The sequence below is a fragment of the Grus americana genome, chromosome 35 (genome assembly GCF_028858705.1).
Source record: "Grus americana isolate bGruAme1 chromosome 35, bGruAme1.mat, whole genome shotgun sequence".
Taxonomy (NCBI): Eukaryota; Metazoa; Chordata; class Aves; order Gruiformes; family Gruidae; genus Grus; species Grus americana.
In genome coordinates this window covers 296,707-312,097 of record NC_072886.1, presented here as the reverse complement: position 1 = coordinate 312,097, position 15,391 = coordinate 296,707, and the positions used below count along the sequence as shown (strand labels likewise).

Here is a 15,391-nt window from a genome sequence, read left to right as displayed (position 1 = left end):
GGGGCCGTCCCACCCCGACCAGGCTGTCCTTCAAGAGCTGGATTTGTCTTCTCTCTGTCTGTGGCACCGTATATTTTATATATAAAAATATATTTAAATGTCATCTATTTATATATAAAATTCTATTAATAGAATATATTAATATACTAATATACTAATATATTAATATATCAATATAACCACATAATATATGTAATATAATTATAATATTACATTCTATTATACACAAAGATATATTTTGTATTTTTATATATATATACACATTTATATTTATGTATTATTTCATATTTATCTTTTTAAATCTTATCTGCTTCTATGCAGTACTCTTTATATATTATTAAATGTGAAAAAGATAAACGAGACATCATAAGCATATAAAATTGTTATATAATGTTACATATGTAGATTTAAAATGTTGTATATTTTTATAAATATATTTATATTTTTATATATATATAAAATACATAAATATAAATGTAATTATATATTATATATTATTAAAATAGTACATTTTTGTATAAATACTTTAAAAAAAATCTATATTTATACATCAATGTACATTCCCTATATATATATATATATATATATATATATAAAAAATATTTATATATACACACACTCTTACAGACATCTGACATCCCTTACAGACTGTACTGGTCTGTACTGGTCTGAGCTGGAGGCAGCCGCTCCTGCCATCCCTTACCGATTGCCACGGCAACCAGAGGGCCCCACCCCTCCCCAATGACATCACCTGCACAGAGGCATTGTGGGCAGGCGGCCATCTTTATTGAGGTCAGGCCACCGGGGCAGGGCACAGGGGACCCCGGCGGCCGGGTGTTGGGGACCCAGTTGTACAGGCGGAGAGAACCCAAGTGTCCGAGTGTAGCAGATGCAGGCATCCGGATGTAGCGGACCCAGGTGTCCGGGTGTTGGGGACCCCGTCGGCCGGGTGTTGGGGACCCAGTTGTCCAGGTGTTGGGGACCCCGTCGGCCGGGTGTTGGGGACCCAGTTGTCCGGGTGTAGCAGACCCAGTCGTCCAGGCAGAGAGGACCCAGGCGCGCGGTCAGCAGCGGCGAGACGACCGGGGGTAGCGCTGGCGCAGCTCGGCCCGGAAATGCCGGAAAAGTTGCCGGTTGCGGTGCAGCTCGGCCTCCCGCCCCCCGTGGAAGCCACCCGCCTCCTTGAAGCCGCGGTGGACGACAAAGGCCCCATCCAGCACCACAAAGCGGAAGCCGGCCACGTGCAGCTCGCATGCCTGGAGGGACACCGTCACCCATGGCACCCACGGCACCCTCCCGTAACCCCCAGACCCCACGGCACCCACGGATCCGCTACAGCACCCATAGATCCTCTATAGAACTTGTAGAACCCCATAGCACCCGTAGATGCCATAAAGCACCCCCAAAAAAAAACCAAAAACAAACCCACATAGCGCCCATGGAGCTCTATAGCACCCATGGCCTATCTACAGCACCCTTAGACCTCCTACAAGACCCACAGACACCCTCCCTGCCCCCATAGCATCCATAGAACCCTACAGCACCCACAGATTTCCAGAGCACCCATAGACACCCCCTCTAAGAGCACCCATAGCCCCATGACCACCCCATGGTGCCTGCAGACTCCATGGCCACCCTATGGTCTCCATGGTCATCCCATAGCACCCATGGTCCCTACGGTCACCCTATGGTCACTGTGGCCACCCCAAGGCCCCCCCCCACCCCACCCCAGCTGCCCCATGGTCCCCTGCCCCACGGCACCTGGCTGATGCGGTTGAAGCCGTACTGGAGGAAGCGCTCATCGAAGGGTGGCACACCCCGGGCCGGCGCCACGTAGAAGGGTTCCCAAGGGTCACGCCATGGCATCTCGTAGGCCACGCGCAAGTGAGCGGTGGGTGGCAGCGCCCACCAGCGCCCATAACTTGTGGGCGCCTGGCACCGGGGACACAGTGCCCCATAGAAGGGGCGAGCGTCCCCCCTGTCCCACAGCTGCAGAAGCTCCGCTTTTGTCCCTGGCACCCGTGTCCCCGCACGGACCTCAAAGGCCGGCAGCACGAACACCACCTGGTCCCAGGACGGTGTGGTGGCACCTGGGGAGTTGAGGTTCTCCAAGGCATTGGGGTCCTTCAGGGTGTTGGGGTCCCTCAAGGCATTGGGGACACCTGGGTCATGGAAGCTCTTGGGGACCTCCAGCGTCTTGGGGACACCTGGGTCACTGAGGACATTGGGGACCTCCAGACTGTTAGGGACACCCACAATGCTGACGGTGTTGGGGACACCCGGGATGCTGGGGACACTCAACCTGTTGGGGACCTCCAGGGCGTTGAGCACCCCGGGGTCACTGGGGACATTGGAGGGGTCCAGGGCTCTGGGGACCCCAAGGCCACCAGGGTCCCCCAAGAATCCTGCAGCCCCCACAGCTGGGAGGTCCCCCAAGACCCCCACAACCCCTCTCACCGGGGGGTCCCCCAACCCCCTGCCAGCCCCCAATATTGGGGGGCCCAGCTGGGCCCCCCCCTCCTGCAGCAGCCTCAGGAACTCCTCCCGCAGCCCCCGGCTGGGCACCACGTCGGCGTCCAACAGCAGCACAAAGCGCCCCCCAATTTTGGGGCGACCAGGCCCCCCATTCTGGGATGGCCCCCCCCTTTCTTCCGCTGCCCCCGCCCAGGCCACGTTACGCAACAGATTCCCGGGGTATGGCACCCCCAAAGTGTAACTGGGGGGGTCAGCGGCCGCCAGGCGCCGTAGGGCCCCCCGACATCTCCCCGGGGTTGGGGGGCCGGGGTTGGGGGACACGGTGGGGGGGGGCGCAGCCGCCCCCACCACCACGTGTAACCGCAAGCGACCCCGTAACCCCCGGCAAGGCCCCCCCAAAGCTGCCAACAGCTCCCCCAACCCTCCCTTGGGTACCCCAAAAACAGCCACCGAGAGTGGCCCCTCCCACAGCCCCCCCAGTGCCCCCCCCAGGGTTTCCGCCACTCGTCCCGGGGTACCGTGGGTGGCCAGGACTAATTCGGGGGGGTCCCAGCGAGGGGGGGACCCCAAAAGGTCCCGATATACCCGGAAGGTCCCCGAGGTGTCCAGCACCCCACGGGGGGGGGGCATGGGTGGGGGGGGGGCGGCGGTGGGAGAGGGGGGAGCGAGGAGGGGGCAGGGCTCGCAAGTAGAGGGTCTGCAGCAGCGCCAGCCCCCCCAGTAGCCAGGCGCAGGCTCCCAGTAGCCGCCCTCGGCCCATCGCCTTCCAGACTGGGGGGACACTGGGAGGGGGCTAGGCGAGTACTGGGGGGGGGGTTCTGGGGGTACTGGGAGGGTGCTGGGGGGGACAGGAGAGTACTGGGGGGTTCTGGGGGTACTGGGAGGGTGCTGAGGGGTATTTGGGGGGGGCTGGGGGCTACTGGGGGTAACTGGGAGGGTACATAGGTGCGTACTGGGAGGGTGCTCAAGGGTACTGGGGGTTACTGGGGGTTGCTGGGGAGCACTGGGACCTGTATGGGGTTACTGGGACCAGTTCTGCGGGGGTCACTGGGACCAGTGCTGAGCCGGGACCGGTATGGCATGCTGGAAGCACTATGGGATTACTGGGTCCAGTAAGGGGTTACTGGGACCAGTATGGGGTTACTGGGACCAGTATGGGCCTCTAGGACCAGTACAAACGGTTACTGGGTCCCAGTATCGGTGCTGGGACCAGTATGGGGGTACTGAAAGCTTTATGGGTGCCTGATCACTACTAGGAGGGGTTAGTGGGACCAGTCCGGGTGGGTTACTGGGACCAGTATGGGCGCTGGGAGCAGTACGGGGGAGACTGGGCCCAGTTTGGGGGGGGGGGGGGGCGGTCACTGGGCCCAGTTTGGGGGTGGGGAGGAGGGATTTGACCCAGTTCGGGATGGGGGGTACCGAGCCCAGTCCAGGGAGGGAACTGGGACCAGTTTGGGGGCCGGGACCCGCCGGGGCCGGGAGCTCACCGCGCCGCGTCGCCGGGAGGAACTGCGCATGCGCGGGGAGGGACTGCAGCGGGGGGGCGTGGCCCCGGCGTTCGGGGGAGGGGCCGTGCGCTCAGGGGGCGGGGCTTGGGCGGTCGGGGGCGGGACCTAAACCTCGGGGGCGGGGCTTAGGCGGTCGCGGGGCGGGGCTTGCCCGGCCGTTGGGTCCCGCCCTGCCCGTTCTGTCCCCGCAGCGCTCGGACGTCTTGGGGGGGGGGAACCCGGATTTCTGGGTGCCCCCCCCCGCATTTCTCGCTGTCCCCCGGATTTCTGGGTTTCCCCAGATGTCTGAGTGTGGTTCCCCCCCAGATATCTGGGTCCCCATCCCACCCCATGGGTGTCCCACCCCCAGACACCTGGGTGCCCCCCTCCCGCCCCGCCCCAGACACTGGGTCCCCATCCCACTCCACAGGTGTCCCCCCACCCCCACGGGTGTCCCCCCACCCCCACGGGTGTCCCCACCCCCAGACACCTGGGTGTTTCCCCCCCCGCCCCAGACCACTGGGTCCCCATCCCACCCCACGGGTGTCATCCCCCCCCCCCCAACCTGGGTGCCCCCCCCCAGACCACTGGGTCCCCATCCCACCCCACAGGTGTGTCCCCCACCCCCAGGGGGTGTGTGTCGCCCCCCCCCCAGACATTGGGTCCCCATCCCACCCTATGGATGTCCCACCCCCAGACACCTGGGTGCCCCCCCGCCCCAGACACTGGGTCCCCATCCCAGCCCACGGGTGTCATTTCCCCCCACCCCCCCCCCCCCCAGGAGTGTGTGTGTCCCCCCAGACACTGGGTCCCCATCCCACCCCATGGGTGTCCCCCCCCACCCCCCAGGGGTGTGTGTCCCGTCCCCCCCCCCAGACACCTGGGTCCCTGGAAAGAAGCTGCCACGGGCACAGGGACGACAGAGGCCACTTTATTGCCAGGGGGGTGTTGGGGCCACGGGGCCTCCAGGGGACATGGGGGACATCGGGGACATGGGGACCGTCGGGCCACCATGTGTCTCAGTCCCTCGGGTGGGGACATGGGGGACGTTAGGGACAACGGGGGCCAGTCCCTTGCGGTGGGGACATCAGGTTGTGGTGGGTCTCAATCCCTTGAGTCAAGGCAATGACGATGTCCCACGTCCTTCAGGGACATCAGAGATGTCAGGGACACTGCAGACATCAGGCCGTGGTGGGTCTCCGTCCCTTGAGTCAAGGTGATGATGATGTCCCATGTCCTTTGGGGACATTGGAAATGTTGGGGGCATCAGGCTGTGGTGGGTCTCCATCCCTTGAGCTGGGGTGATGACAATGTCCCACGTCCTTTGGGGACATCAGAGACGTTGAGGACATCAGGTTGTGGTGGGTCTCCATCCCTTGATCCAGGGCGATGAAGATGTCCCACATCCTTCGGGGACATCAGAGACACTGGGGACATTGGGCCACGACAGATCTCAGGTCTTTGGGTTGGGGACATTGGGGACATCAGACCACGATGTGTCTCAGTCTGTTGATCCAGGGCAATGATGAGGTCCCGCGTCCCTTGGGGACATTGGGGACATCAAGCCACAACATGTCTCAGTTCCTCCAGCTGAGGCGATGACGAGGTGCCCGTGTCCCTCGGGGACATTGTGGATGCCGGGCTGTGACATGTCTCAGTCCTTTCAGGTGGTGTCCACATCCTTCAGGGACACTTTGGGGACACCGAGCTGTGCTGGGTCTTGGTCCCTTGGGTCACAGCGGTGATGAGGTGCCCGTGTCCCTCAGGGATGTTGGGGACGTCGAGTTGTGACGAGTCGCAGTCCCTCGGGCTTGGTGACATCGCGCTGTGACATATCTCGATGTCTTGGGTGGGGGACGTTGGGGACATTTGGGATGTTGGGGACATCGAGGATATTGGGGACACTGGGGATGTTGGGGCACTTGGGATATTGGGGACACTGGGGACACTGAGCCACGATGTGTCACAGTCCCTCCCTCAAGTTGGGGACATTGGGGACACCAGGGACATCAGGCCATGATGCCTCACAGTCCTTTGGGGGGACTTTGGGACATTGAGGACATCGAGCCATGACCTGTCCCAGCCCAATGGCTTGGGGCAAGGGGTGCCCACATGCCCCAGGTTGGGGACACTGGGGACATTGAGCCACGGCATGTCGCCATCCTTTGGGTTGGTGACACTGGGGACATCGGGTCATGACGTGTCTCCATCCCTTGGGTTGGGGACACTGGGGACATCTGGTGGCATGTCGCCATCTCTTGGGGTGGGGACATTGGGGACATCGGGTCATGGCGTGTCTCCATCCCTTGGGTCGGGGACATTGGGGACATCGAGCCACATTGTGCCTCAGCCCCATGAGTTGGGAACGTTGGGGACATCAGGCCATCAAGCCACGATGTCTCCATCACTTGGGTCAGGAACATTGGGGACATCAAGCCACATCGTGCCTCGGTCCCTTGGGTTGGGGACATTGGGGATGACACCCATGGGGGGGGCACACACTTTTGGGGGGGACTCTGCCAAAAACGCAGACCCTGGGGTGGGGAGGGGACAAGGACAAGGGTGGGTGATGGGTACAAGGTGGGTGACAAGGGACAGGGACACTTGGGGCGGGGGGGGGGGGGGGGCACAGGCTCCTACAGATGGGTCCAAGCCACCCACTGACACAAAATTTGGGGACGGGTCCCAGAGTAGGGGGTGGGGACGGGGACACGGGGGACGGGACCCAGGCGTCCGGGCTGGGGGAGGGGGGGGCCACCAGCCCCCCCCCAATTACCTTAGAGACTCGTTACGAGTTAAATTAGCACGAAAGGCCCCGGGGGGGGGCGGTGGGGGAGAGGGGACACGGCCGGGGCCGGGGGGACGGTGGCACCGGGCCGGGGTGACAATGACAATATGCCATACTGGGGGCAAGTCGCGTCACAGACTTAGTTCAGAACGACGGGGCGCGCTGGCTTCCGGCTGCGGGGGGGGGACACACGGACACAGGCGTCAGGGACCCAGGCGGCCGGGCTGGGACCCCCCCCCACCCCCCTGTAACCCCCACAAGGGACCCAGGGGTCCAGGAGCGTGCACCCCCCCCCCCAAGGGACCCCCCTCATTCAGGAGTGTCCCCCCCTTGCACCCCCACACTAAGGGACCCCCCTCATTCAGGAGTGTCCCCCCCTTGCACCCCCCCCCGAGGGACCCCCTCACCCAGGAGTGTGTCCCCCCCCACCCCAAGGAACCCAGGCATCCGGGCCCCCCACCTTCACCCCCCCACCCCCCCAAACCTCATCGGGGACCCAGATATCCGGGCACCCGCCCCCCCTCCCCCCCCTTAAGATGGGACCCAAGAATCAGGGCGTCCTCCCCACCCCCATCCCAGGGCACCCGGTCACCCCCCGCCGCTCACCCCCACCCCGATGGGTGCCCCCCCAAAGGGACGCGGGCGGTTGGGGCCCCTACCTTGGCGGAAGGCGTCCTGGAGGCGGCTCTGGGGGAGTTGATACAACTCAGCGAAGGGGTCGCGGGGCGACCGGGGCGGGGGGGGCGGGCGAGGGCTGGGGGTACCCCCCGAACGCCTGGCTCCCCCGCGGTTGACGACGGCTGCGGCGGCCAATCCCTGGAGGAGACGACGCAAGGCGGGGCCGGGCGGGGCCGGCGGGGGTGGCGGGGGTGACGTTTCGGGGGTGAGGAGGGAGCCGGGGGTCCCACCCGGGATCACCCCGGGACTCTCGGGACTCGGCGGTAATTTTTCGGGTGCTGCTTCGGGGGGCTCCGGGGGGCCGAAGGCGAAGGGTGGGGCTTGCCGGGGGGTGTAGGGGGGCGTCCAGGTCTCGGTGGCTCCCCCCGGCGTCTCGGGGACTCCCAGGCCCGGCACGAGGCGGGCACCCGCAGCCAAACCTACGGCGGCGTTGGCTCCGCCGGCAGCTCCCAGGGCAGCGCTGATGGTGGGGCCCAGGGAGGAGCCAACGCCGGCGGCGAGGTTGGTTCCAAGGCCGAGTCCCGTGCCAAGGGCGGTGGTGACGTTGGCTCCGATGGCAGCTCCAACACCGAGGCCAACACCAGATCCAAGAGCAGGGTCAACGTTGGCTCCAAGGCCAAGGCCAATGGTGGATCCAAGAGCAGAGCTGGCGCTGGCTCCAACAGTCGCTCCAGCACCGAGTCCAATACCGGATCCAATTCCAGATCCAATATTGGCTCCGACACCAAGGCCAATGCCGGTGTCCACACTGGTTCCAAGAGCAGAGTCAACGTTGGCTCCAATGTTGGCTCCGAGGTTGAGTCCAACACTGGTGCCAACATCGGGTCCAAGCCCGGAGCCAACGTTGGCTCCAAGTGCAGCTCCAACGGCAAATCCAAGGGCAGATCCAAGACTGGAGCCACTGCTGGCTCCAACGCTGGCTCCAACTGCAAGTCCAATGCCAGCACCAACATCTGATCCAGGAGCGGAGCCAATGTTGGAGCCGACATTGGCTCCGAGGCCAAGTCCAACGCTGGATCCAAGAGCAGAGCCAACATCAGCACCAATGTTGGCTCCAACAGCAGCTCCAATGCCAAGTCCAACACCAGATCCAATGTCAGATGCAAGAGCAGTGCCAATGTTGGCTCCAACACCAAGTCCAATGCCAACATCAACATCGGACCCAAGAGCAGCACCAACATTGGCTCCAACACCGGCTCCAACAGCAAGTCCAACACCAGATCCAAGAGAAGAGCCAACGTTGGCTCCAACGCCAGCTCCAACGGCAAGTCCAACACTGGATCCAAGACCAGAGCCAACGTTGGCTCCAACGGCGGCTCCAACGGCAAGTCCAACGCCAGGTCCAACACCAGATGAAAGAGTGGAGCCAACATTGGCTCCAAGAGCAGCTCCAAGGCCAAGTCCAACAGTGGATCCAAGACTGGAGCCAACGTTGGCTCCAATATTGGCTCCAAGGCCAAGTCCAACACCAGCGCCGGCTCCAGCACCTATGTTGGCTCCAACGCTGGCACCAACGGTGAGTCCAACACCAGCGCTGACGTTGGATGGAAGAGCGGGGCCAACAGCTCCAATGCCGAGTCCAACGCTGGCTCTGACGCCGCCACCGAGACCAGGTCCAATGTTGGCCCCGACACTGAGTGCAACACCGGCTCCGAGACTGGGGCCAACGTCTGCTCCACCACTGGCTTGGAGACCAGCTCCAACATCATCTCCGGCACCAGCTCCGAGAGCAGCTCCAATATCAGCCCCAAGGTTGGGGCCAACATCGGCACTGGCACCAGCTGCCACGCCAAGGCCAATGTCAACTCTGATGCCGGCTCCCACACCAATGCCAACTCCAGCGCTGACATCAGAGCCGAGACCGTGTCCAACACCGTCTCCAAGACCATGTCCAACATTCGCACCGATGCCAGCTCCAAGACCAGGGTCAACGCTGGCCCCAACGTTGCCTCCAAGACCGTGTCCGATGGCAGCTCCAAGACCAGGTCCCATGTTGGCATCAAGACCAGGTCCCATGTTGGCTCCAAGACCAGGTCCAACACCAGCTCCAAGACCAGGGTCAACGTTGGCCCCAAGGCCAGCTCCAAGACCATGTCCGACATCGGCTCCAAGGCCACATCCAACATTGACCCCAAGGCCAAGGCCAATGTTGATGCCAACATTAGCTCCAACGTCGTCTCCAAGCCCAGATCCAACACCAAGGTCCACGCCAGATCCAACGTCAGGGCCAACGCCGAGGCCAACGCTGGGGCCAGTGCCAACTCCAAGGTCCCCACCAGCTCCAATGCTGGCACCGGGGAAGTCAAGGCCAGGGCCAAAGGGTTCAGGGGGTCCTGGGGGGGCTTCAGCTGCCAGCTGCTGCCGCAGGCACCAGGCCTCGGCCTCACTGTGGGAGAGACAGGGGGTTATGGGGGGACTCGGGGTGAGCCCAGATGCCTGGGTCCCCTCGGGGGAGTGGAAGGTGCCCAGACACCTGGGTCCCATGTGGGGAGGAAGGTGCCCACACGTTGGGCTTCCCTGGGGGGTGATGGGACTGCCCGGATGCCTGGGTCCTCTGGGGCCACCTGGACACCTGGGTCCCCCAGGGTGGGCTGAGGCCGCCCGGACGCCTGGGTCCACTCACCTGATGACGAAGTTGTGGGCGAGCAGGGCTGGGCCCTCGGGGCGCAGTCGGGCGTAGACCCACGTCCAGCCCAGGCCATCCTTGCGCTGCAGCCGCGTCACCAGCTCCCCTCGTGCCTCTGCCCCTGCTCCTGCTGTGGGGACACGGGGACGTCAGTGGGGACGGGGAGTGGGGGCAGGGGAGAGGGTGGTTGGGGGGGTTGAGGACATGGGGACATCAAGATGGATGGGGGCTCAACAGGGACATGGTGGACACCTGGGGGGAGACAAGGTGACCCCAGGGGATATGTGAGACACCAAGGACATTGCGGGGTGGGGGCAGAGTGACAGCAGGGGACCCAGGGAACAGCAAGGGTGATGGGGGACACCCCCAGCACCCATCGTCCTGCAGCACCAGGACCTCAGGGGTCCCAAAGGACATCTGGGGGTGACAGGGAGACCCCAGGGGGGACAGGGAGGACTGAGGGACCCCAGGGAACCCAAGGGACAGCCAGGGAGGGACAGGGAGACCCCAGGGGACCCTGGGGACAGCCAAGGGGACACTCACCGAGACGGAGGTGCTGGCGGGCGACGTGGCTGAGGTCCTCGGGGTGCAGGAGCCGGTACCAGGAGCGACCCAGGAGCTCCCCCCGCCCATAGCCCAGGTGGATCAGGACACTGTGGGACAGAATGCCTGGGTCCCTCACCCACCCATGCCCAGGTCCTCCCCCCCCACCCCGGATGCCTGCGTCCCCTCCTGGATGCTTGGGTCCCCTCGGATGCCTGGGTCCCCTCGGACACTGGGTGTCCCCTCAGACCCCTGGATCCCAAAGCAGGGTGGGGGCTTGATCCCTCCCGGACGCCTGGGTCTCCTTCCAGATGCCTGGGTCCTCACCTGTCAGATACATCGAGTAGGGCGAGGTCGCGAGCATGGCGGCTCTGGAACGCAGGCAGCAGCAGGCAGTCGGGGCATGGCCAGGGCGGGGGATCCAGGGGGGCGCAGAAGGCGACAAAAAGCCCCGGGGAAGCCCCAGGGGGGCCGGGAGGGGCCTGGAACCGGCCCCGCAGCAGCACCAGCTTCCGCCCAGCGCTGGGACGGCGCGAAGCCCGCGAGGTGGTGAAGCGGCAGCGGAAGAGGCGCTCTGGGGGAGGAGGGGGACTCCGTTGGTCCCTCCAGCCTCCATCCATCCCTCCATCCATCCAGCCCTCCAGCCCTCTGTCCCTCCAGCCCTCTGCCCCTCCATCCTTCCCTCTCTCTTTCCCTCCCTCCCTCTGGCCTTCCATCCACCCCTCCCTCCATTCACCCATTCCTCCATCTGCCCCACCAAGCTACCCCCCCCCCCCCCCAGGCCGCGCCCCCCCCGGACCCCCCACCCACCTGCCTGGGGGGGTCCGGGCAGGGTGAGCTGATGTCGCACCAGGGGGTGATCGGCTGGATCCAGCAGATCGTAGATGCTGTCACCCTGCGCCACCAGGTCCACCTGCATGGGGGAAGGTGGGAGGATCAGCACCCAGCACCCTCCCCTGGCACCCAGCACCCCCAGCACCCATCGTCCTGCAGCACCAGGACCAACCGCGTGGGAGGAGGTGGGAGGACCAGCACCCAGCACCCTCCCGTGGCACCCAGCAACCCTCATCCTGCAGCACCCATCATCCTGCAGCTCTAGAGCCACCTACACCCAGAGGGGACAGCACCCAGCACCCCGCCCTGTCCCTGCATGCAGGTGCCCACCATGGAGTGCCCCAGGTGCTGCGCGACGTTGTCGGTGACGCCGACCAGCTTCCCCTCGCGGGTGACGGCCAGCAGGAACCCGGGCAACGACGCCACCAGGTCGGCCAGCTCCGGACCCCCCAGCAGCTCCATGGGTGCTCCCCGCGCTGGGCCTGCGTGGGGACACATATCAGCACCCATTCAGCACCCATCCAGCACCTGCCACCTAGCCTGCATTGTCCCACCACAGCCCCAGGGCACCCACGTGGCCCTGGCACCTGGGAAGTTGCTGGTGGCACCCATAGAATCACCTGCAGTGGCCCTGGCAGGACTCACAATATCACTCATGTGGACCCATGGGTGTCCCCCGTCCCTGTCCCCAGCCCTGGCCCCTGGCCCAATGTCCCGGTCCCCCTGTCCCAGCCCTGATCGCCTGTCCCTGTCCCCGGTCTCGGTCCCAGCCCTGATCCTCGCTCCCAATCCTGATCCCCAGTCCCTATCACCGGTCTCGGTTCCTGTCCAGGTCCCCCTGTCCCAGCACTGATCCCTGGTCCCAGCTCCAATCTTGGTCCCAGCCCTGCTCCTGGGTCCCTGTCCCGGTCCTCCTGTCCCAGCCCTGATCCGCAGTGCCTGGCCCCAGGTTCTGTCCTGATCCCCAGTCCTGATCACGAATCCCATTCCCCCATCCCCAGTCTCGGTCCCTGCCGTGATCCCGGGTCCCGATCCCGACCCCCGGTCCCTGTCCCCGGTCTCGATCCCTGCCGTGATCCCGGGTCCCGATCCCGACCCCCGGTCCCTGTCCCCAGTCTCGATCCCTGCCGTGATCCCGGGTCCCGATCCCGACCCCCGGTCCCTGTCCCTGGTCTCGGTCCCTGCCGTGATCCCGGGTCCCGATCCCGACCCCCGGTCCCTGTCCCCGGTCTCGGTCCCTGCCGTGATCCCGGGTCCCGATCCCGACCCCGACCCCCGGTCCCTGTCCCCGGTCTCGATCCCTGCCGTGATCCCGGGTCTCGATCCCGACCCCCGGTCCCTGTCCCCGGTCTCGATCCCTGCCGTGATCCCGGGTCCCGATCCCGACCCCCGGTCCCTGTCCCCGGTCTCGGTCCCTGCCGTGATCCCGGGTCCCGATCCCGACCCCCGGTCCCTGTCCCCGGTCTCGGTCCCTGCCGTGATCCCGGGTCCCGATCCCGACCCCCGGTCCCTGTCCCCGGTCTCGGTCCCTGCCGTGATCCCGGGTCTCGATCCCGACCCCCGGTCCCTGTCCCCGGTCTCGGTCCCTGCCGTGATCCCGGGTCCCGATCCCGACCCCCGGTCCCTGTCCCCGGTCTCGGTCCCTGCCGTGATCCCGGGTCCCGGTCCCGGCTCCCTCGCTCCCCGGTGCCGCTGTCCGCGGTGCTGAACCCGCCTCCCCCGGTGCCCCGGCCGCTGTCCGCGGTGCTGATCGCGGTTCCCCCGGTCCCTGTCCGCGGTGCTGATCCCAACCCCTGCCTGCTCCGGTCCCGGTCCCATCCCCACGCTGGTGGCTGTCCTTCTCCCGGTGCCCACCCCCGTCCTCTGCCGGCTCCTTTCTCCAGCCCGGTGTCGGTTCCCCATTCCCAGCCCGCTGCCTGTCTCCAGCCCGGTGCCGCTGCCTTCTCCCATCCTGCTTCCAGCCTGGTCCCAACCCTGTTCCATCCCGTCGTCACTGCTCAGCCCGGTCCCCCGCTCCCGACAGCAGCTCTCGTCCCTTTCCTAACGCCCGTGGCCGGTCCCATCCCGCTGCCAGTGCCTGGTCCTATGCCGGTGCCATTCCCCAGTCCCATCCCGGTGCCATTCCCCGCTCCCATCCTGATGCTGATGCCCAGTCCCATCTCGGTGCTGATGCCCGGTCCCGTGCCTAAGCCTGGTCCCATCTCGACGCCCGGTCCCCTCCCAATGCCCGGTCCCGTCCCGGTGCCAATGCCTGATCTTACCCCAGTGCCAGTTCCCGGTCCCATCCCGGTGCCCGATCCCATCCCAGTACCGATTCCTTGCCCCATCCCAACCCCCCCCCAGTCCCATCCCCATCCCCACTCCCATCCCTCTCCCATCCCAACCCTACCCCGTTCCCCATCCCGACGCCGCGACAGCCGCCTAACGCACCGGGACGGAGGCAGGCGCCCTTGCGGGTGTAGATGCAGGCGAGGGCCATGACGTGCAGGTAGGAGAGGCGCGGGCGGTCGCCCTCGGGCAGCGGCAGGAGGTCGCGCAGGGCGCGGATCTCGGCGTTGATCTGGTCCCGCCGCGCCTTGGAGGCGCCCTTGGTGGAGCGGAGCATCCTCGCGCCGCGCCGCCGCCCGCCCGCCCCTTATATGGACCGCGCTGCCCTACGTCACGGCCGCGTCACACCCCACCCCGCCCATTCGCAGCGCCGGTGGAAGGGGAGGGGGGGGTGGGGGGGTGGTGGTGGAAAGGGGGGGGGGAGGCGGCCGCGTCAGCGCTGACGCTGACGCGCGCGCGGCGCAGGGCGCGGGGGGGGGAGAGGGGTTGGGGGGAGAGGGGGGGCGGCGCGAGGCTGCTTCGCACCGAAATAGGAGATGGCGCGCGGTGGGGGGCGGGGCTGGGGGAGGGGCGGGGCTGGGGACACCCCCCCTCCCCCTCCCCAGGATGGGGGGGGAGCGGTGGAGGGGGCCGGGGGGGGGGGGTGTCAAGGGAGGGTGGAAGGGCCGGTGGGGGGGTGGGGGGGGCTCAAGGGAGGGAGGGGGGGAGGGATGGAGGGGTCAGTGGAGGGATGGGGGGGTGGGGGAGCTCGAGGGGTGGATGGATGGATGGAGAGGTCAACAGAGCGGTGGAGAAGCCAACGGTGGGTCAATGGAGGGATGGAGGGTCAACAGAGGGATTGGGGGGGCCAAGAGGGGCACGGGAGGGCTCAAGGGACGGAGGGAGGAATGGATGGGTCAACGGGGGATGGAGGTGGTCAACAGGGGGACGGAGAGACCAATGGGGGGACGGAGGGGCTCAGATGATGGAGGCGTTGATGGATGGGTCAACAGAGGGATGGAAGGGCTCAAGGATTGGATAGAGGGATGGATGGGGTCAAGGGAGGGATGGAGGGGTCAACAGGGGGATGGAAAGGCCAACGGGGGGATGGAGGGGCTCAAGGGATGGACAGGGGGACAGAGGGGGTTAAGGGAGGGATGGAGGGTCAAGAGAGGGATGGAGGGGCCAATGTGGGGGGGTAGGAGGAGCTCGAGGGGTGGAGGCATTGATAGAAGGGTCAACAAAATGACAGAGGGAGGGATGGAGGAGTCAACAGAGGGATGGAGGGGGCAACAGGGGGGTGGAAGAGTCAACAGGGGGGTGGAGGAGTCAATAGGGATGGAGGAGTCAATGGGGGGATGGAGGAATCAACAGGGGGGTGGAGGGGGCAATGGGGGGATTGGGGGGGGCAACGGGGGGGTGGAGGAGCCAAGGGCTGCCTGGACGGATGGACGGGGCACCGGTTGGCGAAGCCATCGATGGGTCAAGGGAGAGGGGGATGAGCGGGGGCCAAGAGGAGGGGCGGCAGGACGGGGGGGTGGGGGGGCAATGGGGCAGTGGGGGGGGGGGGGGTGCCCACGCGGGGGAGGGTTGGGTGGAAGGATCAGCGGGGGGAGGGGGGGTCACCCGAGGGATGGGGCCGGTCAGTGGAGG

The 15,391-nt window shown here is 64.9% G+C and overlaps 2 protein-coding genes across 2 annotated transcripts; both read right to left on the bottom strand.

Annotated features, from left to right (window-relative positions):
• Nucleotides 1–628: 628 nt before the first annotated feature.
• On the bottom strand, nucleotides 629–3,991 carry B4GAT1 (beta-1,4-glucuronyltransferase 1). Its single transcript, XM_054808321.1, has 2 exons — nucleotides 1,762–3,991; nucleotides 629–1,256 (listed from the first exon to the last, which is right to left on the bottom strand). The coding sequence occupies exons 1-2, from the start codon at nucleotides 3,103–3,105 to the stop codon at nucleotides 1,065–1,067; spliced, it is 1,536 nt and encodes a 511-aa protein (XP_054664296.1). The 5' UTR covers nucleotides 3,106–3,991; the 3' UTR covers nucleotides 629–1,064.
• A 6,056-nt stretch (nucleotides 3,992–10,047) lies between these two features.
• Nucleotides 10,048–14,036, bottom strand: NPAS4 (neuronal PAS domain protein 4). The gene is made up of 6 exons (XM_054808240.1): nucleotides 13,868–14,036; nucleotides 11,762–11,907; nucleotides 11,408–11,510; nucleotides 10,925–11,171; nucleotides 10,598–10,707; nucleotides 10,048–10,184 (listed from the first exon to the last, which is right to left on the bottom strand). The coding sequence occupies exons 1-6, from the start codon at nucleotides 14,034–14,036 to the stop codon at nucleotides 10,048–10,050; spliced, it is 912 nt and encodes a 303-aa protein (XP_054664215.1).
• Between the last annotated feature and the right edge of the window lie 1,355 nt (nucleotides 14,037–15,391).